The 20,508-nt window shown below is 33.7% G+C and overlaps 2 protein-coding genes across 2 annotated transcripts; one reads left to right on the top strand and one right to left on the bottom strand.

Annotated features, from left to right (window-relative positions):
- Nucleotides 1-2,150: 2,150 nt before the first annotated feature.
- Nucleotides 2,151-9,524, top strand: LOC137922444 (uncharacterized). Its single transcript, XM_068765433.1, has 9 exons — nt 2,151-2,177; nt 2,661-2,798; nt 3,593-3,772; nt 4,227-4,494; nt 4,928-5,100; nt 5,603-5,684; nt 7,208-7,370; nt 8,274-8,441; nt 9,497-9,524. The coding sequence occupies exons 1-9, from the start codon at nt 2,151-2,153 to the stop codon at nt 9,522-9,524; spliced, it is 1,227 nt and encodes a 408-aa protein (XP_068621534.1).
- Nucleotides 9,525-11,309: 1,785 nt separating this feature from the next.
- On the bottom strand, nt 11,310-20,236 carry Wdr59 (WD repeat domain 59). Its single transcript, XM_068764923.1, has 12 exons — nt 19,873-20,236; nt 19,478-19,685; nt 18,594-19,175; nt 18,450-18,520; nt 18,036-18,374; nt 17,150-17,521; nt 16,926-17,079; nt 16,370-16,553; nt 15,804-15,924; nt 13,272-13,526; nt 12,685-12,893; nt 11,310-11,788 (listed from the first exon to the last, which is right to left on the bottom strand). Exons 1-12 carry the CDS (start codon nt 20,122-20,124, stop codon nt 11,698-11,700), a joined length of 2,838 nt encoding a protein of 945 aa, XP_068621024.1. The 5' UTR covers nt 20,125-20,236; the 3' UTR covers nt 11,310-11,697.
- Nucleotides 20,237-20,508: the final 272 nt, after the last annotated feature.

Raw genomic sequence — 20,508 nt, 5'->3', positions numbered from 1 at the left:
CAAGAAGACTTGCTTTTGTATTATATAGCTTTATTGGTATAAGTTCGTTAATATTAGTAAAATATTAGCAATTGTTTAATGGCTATTTTGAAGAGATATAATTAATTCTTTTATACTCTGATCTATTTTAGGATTATACTCGTCATTGCGTAGTTATCGATGAGCATAAAAACAATCGTCGTAAAACAATAAATTTTAATAATTTTGTAGTTCACCGTAGTAAATTTTATTCTATACTGACAAAAAACACTGCGAACAATAAATACAAATCATAAAAATTTTAATTTATGAAGCAAATGTTTTTGCCAATGGAAGCTGCTTTCAAACTATATTTAATTTGTTACTGTATTAACTTTCTTACCATCGTTTTTAATAAGAGTGATTCAGACGTTTTATTATTTTAGAATTAAGTTGTGGTCGTTATTTTTAATGCAATTATTATTTCGTTTTATTCGATTAGTTCGATTTAATATATATTTCATCATTAAGATTTTGATATTTTTTATCTTACTTGATCTATTTTTAATAATTTCATCACAGTGTCAACTGATAGACGCCCTTTGTAAGGTATAGGCCTCCCTTTAAGATCGACACAAAGACTGGTCTTATGTTGCCAGCAAGCGACTTAGAATTTATAGCAATTTAATTTTATAAGTTTTTATTAACTATTTAGAAAAACAACTAACCTTGTAATTATAGATTTGGAAGCGGAACGTGCGGCCACTAAGGGAATAGCGATTGCTATGGTATAACACTATGTTATCAAACAATACTTATTGGCTGACTAATTGCAGTTTTATAGCCTTGTTAGTATTTAGAATAGGTGTTACATATGAGTGGTCGCTTTGCCCATTATTTCGACTTATGTTGGCGTGCAAAGCGCTCTCACTTCTGTGACTTTACTTTATATGTGATATGACGAATACGTCGCCTTAAAGTGCACGGAAGGTTCAAGTAGATTTTCCACACCAATGATTCTAGAACTTTTATGCTACGAATTCATAAATAATATGAATATTTTACATTTAATTAATTAATGCATGTGTTTCGACGAGCAAAAAGAATAAAAATAAATTAATATGAATATGACATCACAATGGCTTTTGTAATTAAAAATAATTAATATTTTTCTAAATACATTTATTTCCTTTTTCAATTTAATTTGTGAAAGATTTATAATGTGTGGGTGAAGGTTCCCATTATAGAATACGAACTTACTCTCAGAAATAAAGAGAGTAATGCCCCAATACCAAATACTCCATATATAATTTTTTTTATAAATAAATAAATATTAAAAATGTTTTTCGAATATGAAGATGTCCTTTCTAGTTTCTTCGGCATTTAACAAAAATGGTGATAATATTATGTAATTAATTAAAAATGCAGAACCCGTAGCCTGTTACCTAGTAAACAAAAAACCTAAAACCAATCATTGCACCTTTTTTATATAGTTATGAATCATCATTACAAGTTAATTTTTACTCCTAATATTTTTGCTTATTTCTATCAGTTGAAGTTACTGAAAACAAATTGTTGTATATATTTTATTACAAATAATAACGCCATTACGTTATCGACATCTGTTATAATTAAAAAATAAGTTTTAACAACAAAAATTAAAATCTGTTTAGATCCAAATAATATATGAGAACAGAATATGATAGCTACAATTTTTGAGGTTTTAAATTGAAGCATAAGCTCCTCTCGGTGATGTCCCCCGTATATGAACCTAGCAGTTGCCATTCTGCGGCTGCATTGATGATGATAATGAGTCAGATTACCTAAATAGAGACGAATTGCATACAATACTATAAATACTATGAAATTTGATTCAATAATGTACAAAGTTATTGTAAAAATGAAAATTTAATTTATTTTATCCAATATTCACTTAATTTATCATTCATAGCTTCCGTAAAGATTTCCAATCCAATTTTTTTAAATAAAATTGTTCGTCTATATTTAAAATGATGCCTGGCTATCAATTACTCCGAATTAGTTGCTTTAGGGGTGAGTTAACAGGGGTTATTCCAACGCATGCGCGTAAAGGCTGCTCTTAACCCTTAATATTCTTCTCACTTTGTAAACTAACCTCGGTGTCTACATAATTGAAAAACATTCAACAAATATAAGTCGATTACAAGATATGAATGAGGACCACGTCGTTCTCCCTCGAGGTGAGTACTTTATACTGTATTTGAGACTAAAAACAATAAGGGACTTTTTCGAGGATTAATCAATAATGTAATAACACAGGCATAACCTATCTTGTGCACGTTAACGATTTCCGCATGTACATATTCGATGATATATTGCGAATGCGTTATTTATGGTTTTTATTCTGTATTTGTATGTCATAAAATAAAAACTCATAATCTGTTTTAAAATTAATAAAACGTTTTAAAGAAACAGTTTGACTTATGATGCATCTAGCATGATAAACTTTTTTTACGTATTGGTAACTATTATTTAAAAATATAAATTATTTAATTCTTGCTTCTTGCCTCTTCTCGCTTTCTATTGACGTCACTTAGTAGCACTAACTCTGTCTTGTTACTTCAAATGTAAATAGTAACAAATTATTAATATTTTCTTATATTTATTACGTCAATACTGTCTCCTATTGACTAAATGATAAGTTAAAATATAATATTTTGCAGGTCTTGGCCCTTCTCTTCCTCACACTGATCCCGTGGCCGGGGCCGTCAGTTTTCAAAATTACTTGTTCTCGTGACAACTCAAAAATTGTGAGAAAAGTTATTCAAAACAAGTGGATGCCAGTCTTGGAAAGATTTCAAGTAAGTTTTTCAAATTATCTAATAATATTGATACATCGTTGTAGGCAATTTTCATTACCTCATTAAAAATTAATGGATCAATTATAGATGTAATAAGTGCAATTTTTGTTTCCTACTTAGTAAAACTACCACAAGTATTTCAAATATTTATATGAAGGTTGTGCAAGTCACTTAATTCACACTTAGATTACACTTTGTAATAGTCTTACTTCCTAAATAAATATAAAAGCTCTTAATTGTTACTGATACATCACCTAAGCAAAGTGTTTAGCGGTCAGTCTGTCAAAAATCAGTATATGAAGACCATTAGATTACATACCCAGGGTTATGCAGGGTGATTTGATTTAAAGAATTTTAAAGGTTCAATGCTCATATGCTCTCAATCCATGTATGGTACAACTTATCCAAAAATCAATTCAAAAGGAATAACGTAATGATGATATAATAAATGAAGTGTTTTCAAAATTTAAGTTATTATATATCAAAATTATTAATCATTTACTATATGTCCTACAAAAATTGTACTGTAAGAAGTTATTGGCATGTCGCATTCCAAAAGAAAAATAAATTAATCTAACCCAGAGTGATTATTTTATATAGCAATGTTTGAAACAGCTATGAAAGTTTGAAATATTTTTGCTGACAAATGTGCTTTATATACTTCCCTTAAAGCCTTCACACCTATATTCTATTACACTGTATACATATATCTTATTCGACAAAAGCTTTGTATGGCCAAAGTGTATAATGGAAAAATATCAATCTCCTTAATTAAGCTTATTTTCATTCAACAGGTGAAGCTACCATTGGAATGTCCCTTCCATCCCGCTCGAGACATCTTCGCGCCCCAACACGCCGCGAAACTGCAACATCGGCCCTCGCAATGGACCTGCGCCTTCTGCGGGAAATCTTTCTACGAGGAACGACACCTCGATACGCACTTCGACCAACGACACAAGACCCAGATCAACAAAGTGCGTTCTCGATTATATCAAAGCATGCTTGACTATGTCAGTTTCTTTTAAAAGAATTACGGGTGCATTGAAAGTTATAAGTATTATATTACACTAGTTATAACTACTAAAATTGAGTGAAAATAAATTTACCCGTAAAATTGTAAATAGTATTTCAAAAATATTTTATTTGTTATTACAATATTTAATGTAAATCAAAAGGTAGAAAAAGGGAAAAGAAACAATAATTAAATATTATAATTGATATCTACATCTCATTTTTATGAAATAAATTTTAATTCATTATTATAATTATTTCAGCCGCAGAACGTCCATTGCCTTATAGTCTTCCTGCTAAAATTACAATAGGATCAGTTAAAATATTAATTATAAATAGTATTATTAAATCCACCATTACGCAACTGAAAAAGAGTAAATAAAATCTGTATTTGGTTCATATTTATCGTTCATTCAGGCGGAAGACGCAGTGTGTCTAGCAGATTACTGTGACATCATGCGCTGTCAGGTGCTGGTGGCGCACGGGCTTTTAAGTGGAGGCGGAAAACCTGTCACGGATGTGGAAGTGTGGAAGGATCTGGAAGCTGCGCGGCGCGCGTTGGCACCGGCGGGGGCACGGGGCTTAGCGAAGGCCCCTCAACGACGTCGCCAACATTCACGGGCTGCATTCGGATCTCCGCCTGCACCCGATTGTCCCAAGACAAAACCAGACACTGATGATACGGGTACTTGTTGCTCAAGCATTTCGCATACAATTGAAGCTGACCCCCTTGTGAATGGAACTTTGTAAAGTCTTTAGTCCCTATCCTAGCTCTTAGCTAAGTTCTGCTCGACGAAAGGAATGCTTCTACCAATTTTTTAGTCTCTATGTCTTTCGGTTCCAAGGATATCGTGACTTAGGTGGAAATTAATGGAAACTTCTTATTGCACACATAAAAACATATTATTTGCTATATAAATAATTATTTACTCAAAATCTTTAAATAATAGGAAGAGACACGAAGAGCAGAAAGAGTACCTAATTCTTACGGCTAATACACAAAGTATTGTAATACAAAATCTTGTACTTGTCTAAAAACATGAGACCGCACATATAAGTAAAAAGAAAAGAAGACATATTGTAAGAAAATAATTCGTTATTACTATTGATTGTGACAGAAGCAGATGATAAAAGAAGGGAAGAGAATGATGGCGACACGAACCAGACAGCAGAGTTATGTGACGCCGACACTGTCGAGTCATCGCTACCACCAGATAGCAGACAAAAGAGGTTAGCAGATTTGCAAGCGGAGCGTGCAGCATGCGACCCCACAAGACTACAGATTCTAAAGGTAACTCATGTAAAAATATACCAGTAAACCTATAAAATCAAAAATTAATTGCGTTATGTATATATTACTATCATGCTACATTTTAAAATTGAAACGATTATTTTAGGCTAGATACAGCTTTCTATTATAATTGTAAACAAAGAATCTTTATATTTTTAATAAATCATAGAGTCCAACGGATGTACAAGTTGAAATGATAGCGGGCAGGCCACAGAGCGCGCAGAAAAGATGGCCGCTGTTTTCTGTAGTTGAGACTACAAACCGGCAAGCGCAGCATAGGTCGTCCACCCGTAAGGATGATAGTCCACCTGGTTAAGGTTGTTGAAAGACGCTCGATGCTGGCAGATTCCAACCGGTGGTATTGTAAATCTATGAGCCAGAACCTAGTCCAACAGTTGACATCCTATGAATTTTATAATAATGATGAACGTATTACTGACATTTGATGCGGTTGAAGTAAACTAAATAAAAGTAAATCTAATTTTGGTTCTGTTTTAATCAGGTGCGATGCGAAAGAGTGGTGCATTCTTGCATTGCAACGCTTTTACTACAATTAACACAACACCAGTTTACAGAACTAGAAGGTAGGTATATTGGTATTTTATAATTCTACATTATCTGTATATTATTTTTATATTATCTGCAGTGGTAGCCCAGTGGTTGAGGATTTAGACTTGCGATTGTAGGTCGCGAGTTCCATTCCAGCGATACAATCTTATATAATTCATACGGCATCAATTATTGGATTGCTACTGCTCATGAACAAGTTTCCAGAAGGTGGGGAGCAGCGTCCTTTATGGACCATAATACGACTTTGTGAACACCAACTAGCCTGCCAAACTTGGCGATTATGGATAGGATGTACCGTAATATCTTTGGGGGAGACCTATGGTTTGTAATAGGCGTCTAGGGGCTGAAACGCCGATTGTTTGTATAAGTAAGAAGCTTTTGTGTTAGGAAACGTTTAAATAAGCGCACTAAAGAGAAAATAATATTTTTCTCATTGAAAATTCTGTAATTTATGGATGATGTGGTATAGTGCTAGAATTTGTTACGGTGGCACAACTCCATCACTATTACAAATAATATAGAGCTGGGGTGTTTCTCTATTGACATTTTTACAGTTCTTTTGACATAACTATATAATTTGACATAACTTTAGTATATACCGGGTGATTGATAAAACTTGTAGTTTAAAAACTTTAAATGTATATCTTACTTTTTTAGCAAAGAGCTTTAATACTTTTATATCATCTATTCATCATTTAATACATATTTTCTACCAGTCTGTATAACGAGATCTCTTTAAAATAAGTTACATTATGTTTTCTAATCGAATACGATAGACCAATAGCTACTAGCAAAATAAAGTTTGCAGAGATAGGTAGTAAACAATAATTATTATAAATGATGGTAATGTAGTAATCATAAAACGCTTTTTCTAATCAAATTATTATAATTGTAACGTTATTTTTTAATTTTACAATAATTATTTTTTGAAAAGGGTGTACCGTACATTAATTGACAACAAATAAAAAAGAGAATGTATCCCTTTAAAGTTTTTCCAAGATCTAGACTCACAAATTGAGCTTACAAAAGTATAATACTACAAAAAATTATTCTCCGGTGGATCAAGCTTTCATATTAATAAATAAATAGATGAATTAATTTTATTATCCAGGTATCAAATTCTTCATAAGTCTGCGTGTACGCATATATTATAAAGTTCCACAAGATATCTCAGACTTTCTTTTTCATAGTTTAAAGCTGAAATTAAAAGTATAAATTTAATAAATCCTATTATAGTATTCAAGTGTTTTAAGTTAATCAGAATGTATGCAACTAGGTTAGTTCACTCATTTTCAGGGTTGATATTATAATGTATACATCAAATATTGTGAAATTTTATTTAAAAAGAGCGACTGTTTACTTTCTAACTCTTCTCAGCAGATCAACATTCCGAACCAGTGATAGCATGTGACTGACTACACTAACCTGTTAATAATGTTAAAAATATTAACGATTCAAAAGTATGCGTACATGCTTATTCGTATAAAAGTATTTGAAATTTTTATTAGATACTTTGAAGTAATGTGTTCTGCTTCAGAGGAAATGCAGCGCGCAGTGTGCTGGTATTTGAGCTGCGACCGATATTGGGAGGACGCAGCACCGGCTACGCGGGCTTTCCCCTGGCCACTGCTACTAGCGCTGGCCACCGGCCTGGCGTTAGCTCTCTGCATGTGCTACTACATCATTTGGATCGTTTTCGAGTATACACTTTTGCATACGCATAACTGAATTCCGAATTCTAGATGAACCGATGACATAGTCCTGGCAAGCGCAAAACCGGTATGCCTTGCAGTGGGCGTTTATCGGCCATCATGATGATGACGGTGATTAACTAAATTGCTAATAATGAACACTACAGTTATTTAACTACAATGGCGCACAAAGCGAAAATGTTTTTTCTGTATGGTACGTCGACAAGTTATAATATGATTTGATCATTTTAAAGCAAAAAGGTATTAGTCCGATATTTAAATTTCCAAACGTTATAAATTTCTCACAGAAAGATAGATATTTGTTGAAAATACTTCCATGTAATAAACATTTATAATTTCACGTCCAACACGGTTTCAAATCTTATGAATCGGCTGAAGTAAACTTTTGTGGACAAAGCGCTTCGTACAGCAACAGGTACATATTTATGCTTAGCGCGGTACGCTGAAAGATGAAAAACTAAAAAAGTAAAGAGATTGTTTGGAAACGAAACGATTATGTTACTGGTTACATAAGCCACAAGCTCAACATGCTTGCGTACTTCGCGTTCGTGACGAGGGACTTCCTGGACACCACTTGGGTAAAACTTTTGGCTCCTTTGCCTTAGCTCTTTTTGCACCGTATCTTGTTTCCCCGAATTAAAAAAAAACAGTAAATGGGCTACAGTTTTCATCGCTAGAAGATGCCTATATTACGTCGGAGGATGCGGGGCTCTCGGACAACCGTTAAGCTTCGCTACCTTAAAAGAGATTTCAGCTATTAGAATGCCACTTGAACAGCAATGGTAGGATAATTATAAATATGCCAGTTGATATAATCATAAAATGCATACATAGTATTTTTTTATTTCAATGTTCCCGTTTACTCAGAGCATGACGCCGAATGTTCCACAGTTCGGAGGAAGCTAGCGTCGCGGGCAGCGCCTCAGTATCCATGACCACGCACTCTTCGCCCACGCGCGGCGAAAGGCTGGCAGCCGACGACGCGCTCGAAGATGACCACGACGACCACTACATCTACGTTACGTACCCACCGGAACTAAAGCGACGCCTGCTCGAGAGGTACGCCAACAACCGCATAACGCTCATCATCCTCACACCATTTTTACGCCAGACGCGCGTAGACTAATTTCAACGAATACTTACGAGTTGATGAAATGTGCTAAACGTCAAATATAAAGAAGTCACGTTCAAGACTAAAAATGAATCTGTACGATTTTAGTACTGCGCAATTTATTTTAACAAAACCATCAGAAGCGGCCTGATTATTTTGCTGATTTAATCCGCAGTTATTGTAAAATAGTTTAAGGGCTGTACAAGTGTGATGGTCATAATGAGGTTGATATATCCTTACATTTCTCGATAGAATCAACTGGCTGTATAAATACTTATTTAAATTCACGCTGTATCAATGTCTTAACCTTTCGGAAGTGCTTAGAAAAGTCTGTTCGAAAGAATAAATATTTATCTCATTGTTTTTCATTGTTAACAAGGATAAAACCCCGGATGCCTTAAATTTTCAGTGTTTATACATTTCATATTTTCATATTCATAACTGAAACATAATTTGTAAGCAAAAACACCACTAAAATGTGTAAAAACTTAACTGTCGTAAAATATAGAAGCATGGAAATTCATAGTTATTCATTTCAATTTGCTTTTTTGTGGTACAACTGCCGACTAAGCTCTGCTTTGTAATTGTTTCACTGATTAGTGGTTAATGGTTGTTATAGCTGAGATTACTTTTAAGTATTACTTTTATATAACTTAGTTTTATGTAGAACCGCCATTTCTAATATAAGCAAGTTTTATCTGTATTGTTTTTTTATTTTTATAAAATGATTTTTCATATAATTAAATACAAAACGCGCAACAAGAAATTTTATATTCTTTCTTATAATTTATTCATACATTCGTTTATAATTAAAATTTTGTACAGTGTTTAATAATAGAAATTACCAACGATTTTTTTTAATATTTTAATTAATTCAAGACATCATTTTATATATATTTAATTACCTGTAAGTAGACACAACACTAATAATTAGATTTTTATGATTATTGTTATCTTTGATGTGACGTAAGTAGAAACTAATGAAGTTATTTTATTGTTTTAGCTGCTACAATAGAACAACTCGACTTTGAGATCAAACTTGTCGCCCCGTTGCGTCGTGCATGAGTTGAATTATCTTAAAAACGTAGTTCAATAGAAGCAACTGAGACAGTCTGATTTAGCCAAACCTCGGGCCATGTGTGTAATCATTCCTTATATCGGTTGCGATGTGCAATGTTAAACAGATAATAATAATACTAGAAACTGTTCAATTAACCCAAAACATCTAGGTTTATTCTAAAGAGAAATGAAGCAACATACTGTAGTCGCTTTCGATATAAGGTATTGCGTAGATTGGTTTTACGAACAAAAAATATTAGGCACTTTCGTGAAATAGTAAAACAGTTTAGATTAATTAGTTGAATAAATCCTTCTTCGTTAATTTTTTTTATTCTAGTCAATAGAGATGTTAAATATTTAGATGTAGTCAGCTTAGAAAAAAAAACTGGTGTCTATTATGTTTACAATCGATATCATATTAATTTCGTTATTTTATTGTGTTAAAGCTATTGCGATACCAAAAGAAAAAAGAAGGCTGCGTTATAAATAAAACTACTTATCGTAAAGTAATGGCCGTTTATAATAAAACATTAAAAATGAAAAATATTATTTGTTATAATAATATTAAAAATACTTATGTAAAAAATTTGAACGAAGTAACATAGTGTGTGTTTTTAATGGCCGTTTTTCAAATTTAATAGAACTTTAAGTTTTATTTTTTAATAAAACATATTATAACTACAAGTATAAGTAAAATGTGCATATTAGTACCTGGTTAATGTTTATAGGATATTGTGATTTATGTGCACAAACTGATTAATTACTAGTTTTTATTAATGTTTGTAATAATTATAGAGCTTTTGCAATAATTACAAATTTTGACAGCTTTGCTCTTAGGCAGATATTTAATTTTTTTAGACAAAAGGATAATAGATAAGACAATGTACAAATAATGTTTAAAAAAAACACCGTATCATTTTTTATAGTATTTTCTGGAATATCTAAGGCTCAATTACTTTATAATGTATGCAGAACTCGGTTGAATGACAAAACATGATGTACTTGATATATGTATACTTACATAATTTTAAAGCTAACAAGATTTTGTTTTCTATGTAAATATTTTACATTATATAATAAAAATGATCAAATTTTAAAATTTCAAAAATATTTATTTTTTATCAATATCTTTTTAATAATATAAGTTGAGTTGTTGGCTATAGAAGTTAACAAATAGCTAACTTATCAATTACTATTTAACTTTTTTCATGCAATTACCTTTTTCGCTGATTACGTAAAACGTAAGATACATTGATGTTTAAAATTAACTGACCTTGTTACATATTATATTTCACTTACGCTATACATATTTATGAAGCTTGTTGCGACACATTGTCATCTGCTGGTTGTGGTTACGGTTACGAAAAGTATGTCTAAAGAGCTAAAATATTTATTACCGTCTTCATTCCATGCACAAATGGTTTTAACGTTTTTTTACAATAGTACAAATGCCTGTCGATTTTTTAAGTTTAGGTTATACAAGGACATATCTCAAACGTTTGTTTACAAAGATTGAAAAAGTAAGGTTTTTCGTTATAAGTACAATGATAAAAGATCAGTACTTAGATATATTTTTAAAAAATAAGCTTTTCACAAATCACGATGCTACTTGTAATTTGCATTTTATATTAAAAAAATAAATTGGCAAAAAGACTTAGGTTATTGTGAACAAAAGCAAATAATTTGTATAATTGTAAAAATTTTTTTTTAACAATTTTCAGTATATATATACTAATTTTGAAATTCACACATCTTTCTATAAGCACATACACATTGCGTATTTATATAAAATGATAAATTTACGAAGATTGTTAAATAAAGTAACAAAAGCAGAAACTGCTGTTTTATTTTCAATGAATCGTACACGGCAGGGACTGCTATGAGTGATTATTTACAACTGAAAAGAGCAGTCCAAAAGGAATTTACAAGTTAGTAGGGAGTAGGTTCAGATCTAGGTGGAGGTCTTCTCTATGAACCTGAATTCTCTCGAGGCTCTACAAATGAACCTATTCTGTATGACGAAGTTCAACTGCACTTGGTGTCTATTAAAAGGAGGTGTTAGTTTGGGAAAAAAATATAATTCGAATAATTTAAAATCTTATAATTGTTAAAAATATATATATTAACTTATAAATGTCACTTAATTTAAGCATATTTAACACCTTTCCATACAGATGTGCCTTCGATAACACATTTGCAGCCACATCCTGTCGGACAGTTGTCATGATGTGTAAACCTAAAATAGAAACATTTATTAATATTTTAATACAAAATATAATAGAAAATTCAATAAAGATTTAATTTATTTTATTTATGTTATGTTTCTTTTTATATATGATAGGACTTTTTGGTGGGCAATCCAAATTCATCTTTAAGAGGTCTCATCCTAGTCGAGTTTTGAGAATCCTGTAATCTATAAACAGCATATCTATAGTCAAAAAATTTAACTAAGTCTCCGTTAACACAAATAAAAATTATTACTACATACACTTCTATAAAAATCATAAGTTTTGTGCGCAATTATCTATATTTTTGTAAAGAATCTTTAAAGTATTAATTTCGATTGATTATTTCGTAACACCATTAATATGAGAATTAAAATTGTAATAAATAAAACGGAGCAATAATTTTAACTTATTTTGGGCATAGTGGTTTTGATTAACAAGACAACGAAGATGGCTTATGCTTTGCAAACACAAAACCCTAACATCCCTAATCCAAACGTATTTCTTCGGCTTCAATTTTGCTGCAGAATGCAATGTCTCGTTAGACGGCGACAGGCGTTCCACAACAAATATAGACCTCTTCGTTCTAAACATTAGATTCCTTCTTGTGTTTAGTTTATCTTTTAATTTATTTATTGCATTAAAAATTTTGAATTTTTTTTGTTTACCCGAGTCAACAGATGCGTTAACTATTTTGCTACAGTAGTGAGCACCGTCGGAGAGACATTGCTGAATGGTAATCGATGTAGATTATGCGTAAATATAAACATATCGCAGGGCTCACGCTCAAATGAAAGGGCACACAGGTCGACACGTGGATGTCGTCTATACGCGATGTTGGTAAACACAAGTCTTCGCGCATATGTCGTCCAAAGACGACACTTGTAACACAGGAAAGGGCGGGTACCATTTAAGGAGGTGGTGTGCGTGTCCTGCGTGCCCGCAAAGCGCGCAGGCGACGGCCAGGCCGCGCACGGGCAGCGCGCACACGGCGCATCGCAGCGCGGGCCGCCGGCAGCCTGCGCACGCGCCGCCGCGGCACAGGCACTCCCACACCGTTTCGCACGCGCCCGAGCACGCCGCGCGCTCTGAGCGCACACGCACCAGCTTCATAACCTAATACATTTTTATTAGGTTCACTTTTTATTTCGTTATTACGAAGAAAAATTCAGCGGTTTTAAATATTGTAACGTATAAACTAATTTGTTTGTGTTGTTACTCACATTCACTGACATAAATCAAACTCATTTAAAATTAATTCAAAATTACTTAAGCCAACTTATTGCCGAAAGATTCTCGACCACCAGCGAGTAGACGTGGCGTGGCTAGACCTCCAACTAGGTGGACAGTCGAAACAACCCAGAAAGTGGTTGGTCGTGGTTGCTACACGGTAAAATAGATTCACTCCTAAGAAACTAGTCCATTACACAGCTTTAGCTATCAATTAGAGAACAAATTTAATCGATTATTAAAAACATTTACAAAGTTACACACCTCTGTTCTTTTATATAGAAGTTGCCAGCGATGCAATATATCAGCGTATATGCGTTTAAAACAGTTGTACAAATGGACGGTCGGTTCGTCTAAAACACAAGCCGGTGCTGGCTCCGACTTGGACAGAGTTGAGTCGGTGTGGAAGTTCTCTGCTTCAGAGCAGGAGTTACTGCGCAGTATTATAGGCAGTGTCCATCCGTCTGCACTGATCTCGCTGTACTGGTTGACGGTACTATAGGGCGAGTTTCCATTACCCTGTAAAATTAAATGAAAATGATGGCTTAATTGAAATTCATAATTATCTTAAAGCAATATACACAATTTAACATAAAACTTGATATATCTAATTATATATATATATATATATAAGTGTTAATAGTTTGTTAAAATATTATACTATTTACCGATATTTGATGGTGTCGATATAACACATATATAAACATACATATTTAAATGTTAATAATAACTATCGATAGTTACATGTAAGCCTTTTTTGTGAATCCCTTTTTGGAAGCACGCTTATTATCGTAATTTGTCATAATAAAGATATAGGATAACATTTCCCTTTCTATTTTTAATACTTAATGGTAGTTTGACCTATTAAAAAGATTGTATGTTTACTTCAAACATTTTCGAACATTCCTTTAAGGCCCTCATAAAAAAGCCCTGGTTATTACAAAAATTTTAATTGAAGAATTGTAAGACCTAACTACCATGCCATATAAAATATCAAGTAATCATATGTTAATACTACTTTAAAAGAGAACGCATTGAATTTAGTTTTGCTCATTGTTGCTACAAACATGTAACACTAAAAATAGGTAAATAAGCCAAACCAGGCAATTACGAGGTTTCTCTCGGCACGTGGTGGGGGACCGGGAACTAGAGTTGCCGCCAAGCTTCTTGAAGCTAACACACCCGTCTGAGCAAATCGGTGTAAGAAGGATGGAAGGAAAATGAAGGAAAGAAGAAGGATGTAAGTATCTTTTGGGTGAAAGCGCACGCAGGGGCGGAGGGTAATGAGAGGGCGGACCAGTTGGCCAAGGACGCGGCCCTGAAGAGTAAATACAAACCTGCATATGAGGAATGCGCCATCTCATTAGTCAAGCGGAAGCTTAGACTGGAAACGCTCGACGAATGGAATAAGAGGTATGTGGAAGGAGAGACGGCTTCGGTAACGAGGATATTTTTCCCGAATGCCACGCAGTCCTATCGCGTGCTTCGCAAAGTCGAGGTGGACGCGGTCTTGGCCCAGCTCTTCACAGGGCACGGGGGGTTCTCTGAGTACCTTCACAGGTTCAAGCTCAAGGAGGACCCCTCGTGCTACTGCGAACCGGGCGTGGGCCAGACCGTGGCCCACCTTGTGGCCTATTGTCCCGCACATGCAGGGATGCGCAGTGCCCTGGAAACGTCGACTAAACTGAAAGTAGATATGGAAATCATCGCCTTAATGATAGACGACGACAACCTTCGCCCATCATTCCTATCGTTTGCTCGCAGGGTGGTAAGTAATGCTATTAAAAAGAAAAACTGGAACCAAAATCAAATAATAATAGAATATAAGACAAGTCTAGCAATGTATTGAAAAGTTCAAATCCAAAAAAATCTGTGATATCAAAAAATAAAGATAAAGATTGGAAAATAAAAATGTACCTAGCCACCTAAGAGTAAAAAGATGAGGAAAGAAAGGCGATGAAAGCTAGAAGGAATGAAAGAACAAAAATTGCAAGATATTGTGAAGGATAAAAGTAAAGAATAATAGAAATTGAGAAGTATGAAAGTGAGTGTCCAATAAAGATAAAACTCTGAAAAAAATATGTGTCAATAAAGTCCCTGTCCCAAACTAGATAGGGGCTCCCAATAGAAAAAAATACGAGAGGCTCCCAATAGAAAAAAATACGAGAGGCTCCCAATAGAAAAAAAAAACAGGTAAATAACGCACTTTACCGAGCGGTAACGGTTTGAACATACTATACCCTTTTCATCGCCCACTCAGCCGCAGGTCGTCCGAGACACCGGCTTGGCTAAGATTGACGTGCGAGAATATGTGCGCTTATCGCAAGCTTAGGGAAAATTTTACGCTTCGTGTCATTGAAGAGTAACCAAATTTAATAAAATCTTATACTTTAATCATTTTAGTTTTAAAACAATATTTATTTTATCTATTACAAACATTTTCAGTTTATTATTTACATAAAATATACCATTATCCATAAAACAACATTTGTCGAATACAGAAGTTTAATATTCGTTATCAGTACTACTTGCTATACGGCAGTCAAGAAAAACTGACAGGTCGCCGAGATAATACTCACCGACACTATCCATTTCATTCAAGTTAAAAGCTGAAGTTTAGAGAAAAGCACTCATTATCTGAATAAGGAATGCGAAATGCTTGCTGCTTGTCAGTCTAGCCTAATCAAATCGACAGCCGGTCATTAAAATGTTAATAACAAAAAAATGATAAAACAATGGAATAAGTGTTTTATTTCAAATTAACACTATATTCGAAAGTTAATTGAAGAAACTTACGCAACTCGATGTACTGATAGTTGACTGTGAACTTGAACTATTGGTGTCATTGAATACAGCAAAAGCACTCGCTAGCATTGCCGCCATTTGTAGATCTGAAGCTTTAGCGTAGTGTGAAATTCTGAAATATTTAAATTGACAAAATTAAAAAAAATTACATTTACTATCTTATTTGCCGATAGACACCAACTGAATGGCATAGGCATGCCTCAAAGACCGCCACTGTTACCGGTTCTGCACTGCTCGCATCTAGCGACTTCCCACGACTTTAATTATGTTGTGGGTCCACTTAGAGTAGAGCAACCCACGGGTCCCATCGGCTCGTGACTGCCATCCGAAAACATTTCGACCCCAACGGTCATCGGCTGCACGAGTTTACTATACATAATGTAAATATTAGGGGAAGATAAATAAGTTCAAAATTTTAAGTACAAACGATTGAAGTATATACATATAAAAAACCATTCTGAATTCGAGGTTTATTGTAAAGTTTCCGGGGTAAGGGTGGATTACCAGAGCATTTAAATGTCACTTAATTCTAAAATAGAACTTCAATTACATCTTACAATGCCTGGACGAGGTTGCAACAGAGTGGGTGTCCGACCCAGCCCATACTCTCTTCACTCGAAACCAGATGGTCGGATAGGCGAGCGGCCAATGCACGAGCAGCCAGTGCAGCTAAGCCCCATGCATGCGCTAGATCGCCTTCGCCTTCCTCAGTTGCTACTTTTGCGTTTTTTTCACACATTTCTATAAATTTCGAAAACATCTGTGTAAATAGCTAACTCATTGAAAAATTGCACTGAAATATTTATAAAAATTGTTCAGCTAATTTATAATTTATATCGCGTAGTTCGGGTAGTAAAATTAATTATTGCTTATTATCTGTTCGTGCAGATTTTGTTTTGCCAGAAATTATTGGCCTTTCGCAGTCCAATAGATAATAAAATATTGTAACTTATTACAAGGTAATCATATGTACAGGTTGATTGGAAATAGGTGTTAGCTATAAAGTTTTTTGTTGACAAATTAGCTAAGCATACACCCTTTTATTGCTTTTACGACTATAACCTTGTATGTTAATAATCTAATCTGATATTGATCGTTTTAATAAGTTCTTACCTATGGGATCATCAGCATTGATAACATATTTTTCAGCCAGTGATCGATTAAGGGGAAATAAATTGTTGGCAGCGTATAGTACAACACGCGGCGAGGAACAGCCAGATATACTGCCACGGCTGCGTATATTACCCGCTCGACGGCTTTGCGCTTTCTGCAAGCAATGACACAGTTATACCTAGTCATATAAGTAATTAACAGAATAAAGAAAGTGCATGACTTACCCATCTGTCTTGAAAATAGAACGTAGTTATGGAATTTGACGTGTGTCTGTGATGCAATTGCGGAAAACCAGATGCATTTGTTGGCGAAGGTGTTGTGGTTGCGTGCGGTGATATTGAATTGAAACCTCCACTGAACAGGCCAGGGGTTAAAGACAAGGACGACATGGATCTGGGCGTACCAGTCTCATGCTTCAATGACAGTCGCCTTGCGTTAGGTGGCCGATTAAAAACAACCAAAGTGCTGACGCCGCACCATTTAGCTCCGCAAGTTCGAGGAAAAGGAATGCAGGAATCTCCCGCGTTTTCACTTTCAGACTGACTTCTCTGACTAGACTTCATGGAGTCTGAATCGTCATTTGATTTAACTGGAATCTTAGAACATATTACATGTTAGAATATAAACAAAATAAGAAGCATTACGAATTTGTACATTTTTTGTTTGTTTCTCTAATCTTTTATGTAATTGCCAATGGAGTGAAAATATCACTTAACATGTTTGGCAGATATTTAAAGTAAATTTGTGTTTTTCTACAAATCTATCGGAAAATTTTGCTCATGTTATCACAGTCTATCGTGATATTGAAATTAATGGAAAAGTCTAAGAAAAGATAGATTTTTTCAAGTTACATTTTAAGAAAAACCAATCGAAGACTTCTTTTGCCAAATACTTTGTAAACTTAGATTTTTACACTATGAATCGTCCCAAAAATATGTGGTGGTGAAGGTAGGAAGTTCTAATTAGAAAGAAGTTCGATTTTAGGTTTAAAAATATTTAAATTTCATTATTGAGCTGTTTATTCAATGCAAATTTACTTATGCGTAAATAAATATTGCATTGATGTTGTTGGATATTAAATAATCGTAAATATATTATATTTTACTTTACCTCATCAATGGAAGTAGCCAAGGTTTTTAAACAATGCAATAAACATCTGTGTCCTTCTTTCTTTTTATGATAAGCTGTTTTGTTAATATTTTGCAATATTTTTATGGTAGTGGTGCTGTCGACATTAGTTCCAGAGAGCCAAGAGAATTTTGGAATAGTTAGTTCAGTGACATTTCTTGGAAATGTAACCTGTAAATTTGCAATGTAACCATTGCGTTCTGAATGAATTTGGCAGGTCCGTGTTTCTATGTTCATATCAGTTACTTCAATATTTGCCATTTCACGGATTGATTCAAATTCTTCATCTATTGAAGGTGAGACTTTATGTGATAGCTTAGCCTGAAAATGCAAATAGAGATGATGCCATGGAAAACATTATTGAATGCATGTTTTATCAATAAAGGTTACACATACCAATTGGATGTCTTGACCTTTATCACTTAATGACAGATCATTAACAGAACCAATTGTTGAAGCGTAACTAACTGTTGAAAGAGAAATTAGAAAGATTTAGAATATCTTTTATTTAGGTATTTAATATAAATTCACCAAATTTACCATCACTATTGTTGTCTTCCTCATTTTCTGCATCATCAGGTAAATAATGGGAACACATTTTCAATAAAGATGGATGCATTGTCCACACTCGTAATGACTGATCTCTGCCCCATGTAATCAGCTGGTAGTTAGATGGAGAAGTATTTGGTCTCCAAACCATAGTTTGGACAGTGTCTGTATGCCCTACTAATCTGTGGGTCAAAATTCCTCCAACCCATATACCAATGACTCCTGCTTGCTCAACTCTGGGTAAACCACCCCATCCAACACCTATTGTTAATAATCCACTTCCAAAGGGTGTATAAATTGCTCTCCATACAGGGAAATTTGTCATTATAATATTTTCAGGTCTTCTAGCATTATTAATGTCAAAAAACTTTATGCTGCCATCATGACTGGAAGTGACTAATTGATATTCATGATGTGGACTCCAGTCCACACCATGGATTTTACATAAATGTGCCGAAATATAATGTATCGGTGAAGTTGGTTTACGGTAGTCCCAAATTTTTATATCTCCGTCATGTGCAGTGGCAACAATGTGGGAGGCTACTTTGTTCCATTGTACCTGAGAGGCTCCAGCTAAAATATTCAATTTAATAATAGTTGAAACATTGTTTCTACAGATGTATATTTAATTCTAGAAAACCTATCAGTATTTTTAGCCTTGAATGAAGGTATTGAAAAAAATATGAGACAGAAAGAATTTCTTGAAAAAAATTTTTTTTACACATTTAGTGTTTGAAAAATATGAATATGACCTAGATATTAACTCTATCACTTTCTATTATTACAGTAAAATATTAAGGATTTCATTAATATATGGCATTATATGTTTAATATTATAAACTTTCTGACATTAAACATTGAAATAAATGACTTACCTACAGCACATAAGGACATAATAGGTTTTCTAACATCTCTCAAGTCCCATAAATGTGTGAATGTATCTATTGAGCAAGTTGCTATAAGATTGTGGTCTTGTCTGTGGAAATGTGTATCACTGACTACTCTGGTATGGCCACGCAAGGAACATATACAAGTGAGGTCATTACCTGCCCGCCAGTCATAGACATCAACTCTCTGATTATTCTATAACAACAACCATGACAATAATATAATTTTTTGAAGTCTATTCATAGAAATAATTCTTAGATAAATTAGGTAAAAAATAAACGAAATGTATGAACTACATAAGGATAAGGGGAAGATTAGGCGGAGTCGAATGCAGAATGCAACGAAAAAGCAGTGTTAAAAGCTTTTTTCAAAGATTACTTACCGCAATTGCACAAAGATTTCTCCCTTTATAAGTTTGACACCATTCTGCACCAGCAGCGTCATATTTGCTATGTCGCGGATATTTTTTTACAATGTCTCCTCCTGTATCGTCGTCTAGGTTAATGTGCTTTATGGCCAACCACCTTCTTCCAGCTAACAAGATATTATTACCCGAATAATCAACAGACATAGCAGTAGCTTGTAATTCCCTGTACTCCCACTTCATAACTTCCGAACTCCAATGCATCGACATTTTTATTAAATTTATACTTGTTATTTAATAATATTCCCTACAGTATTTGTCAATTTATTTGATTATTATTGGTTTTGAAACAATAAGATAAAGAAGCAAACAAAAACTTCATTTTGACAATCAGCTGTTCGGCGTAATCACAACCGAAAGTGAAAGTTAAATAAATATCAAAAAAAATTAAAAAGTGTTATATTACATATTATGTACAGTTTTAAAATAATTTTTATAAATATTTGAAATGTTAAATATTAAGAAATTTTAGTTGACTTTTAATGATCAGGTATGACTTTTAATCTATTGTACACTTTTATTGGTAGGTTTGGAAAATATTTTGTATATTTTGGCAAAAATTGGCATAGAAAATTATTAAATATCGAAAATACC

This window comes from Battus philenor, unplaced genomic scaffold, assembly GCF_028537555.1.
Source record: "Battus philenor isolate CCGP_79_NKW_IND1 unplaced genomic scaffold, ilBatPhil1.0.hap1 SCAF_2, whole genome shotgun sequence".
In the NCBI taxonomy this organism is placed as follows: Eukaryota; Metazoa; Arthropoda; class Insecta; order Lepidoptera; family Papilionidae; genus Battus; species Battus philenor.
This window is presented reverse-complemented; position numbering and strand designations above follow the sequence as displayed.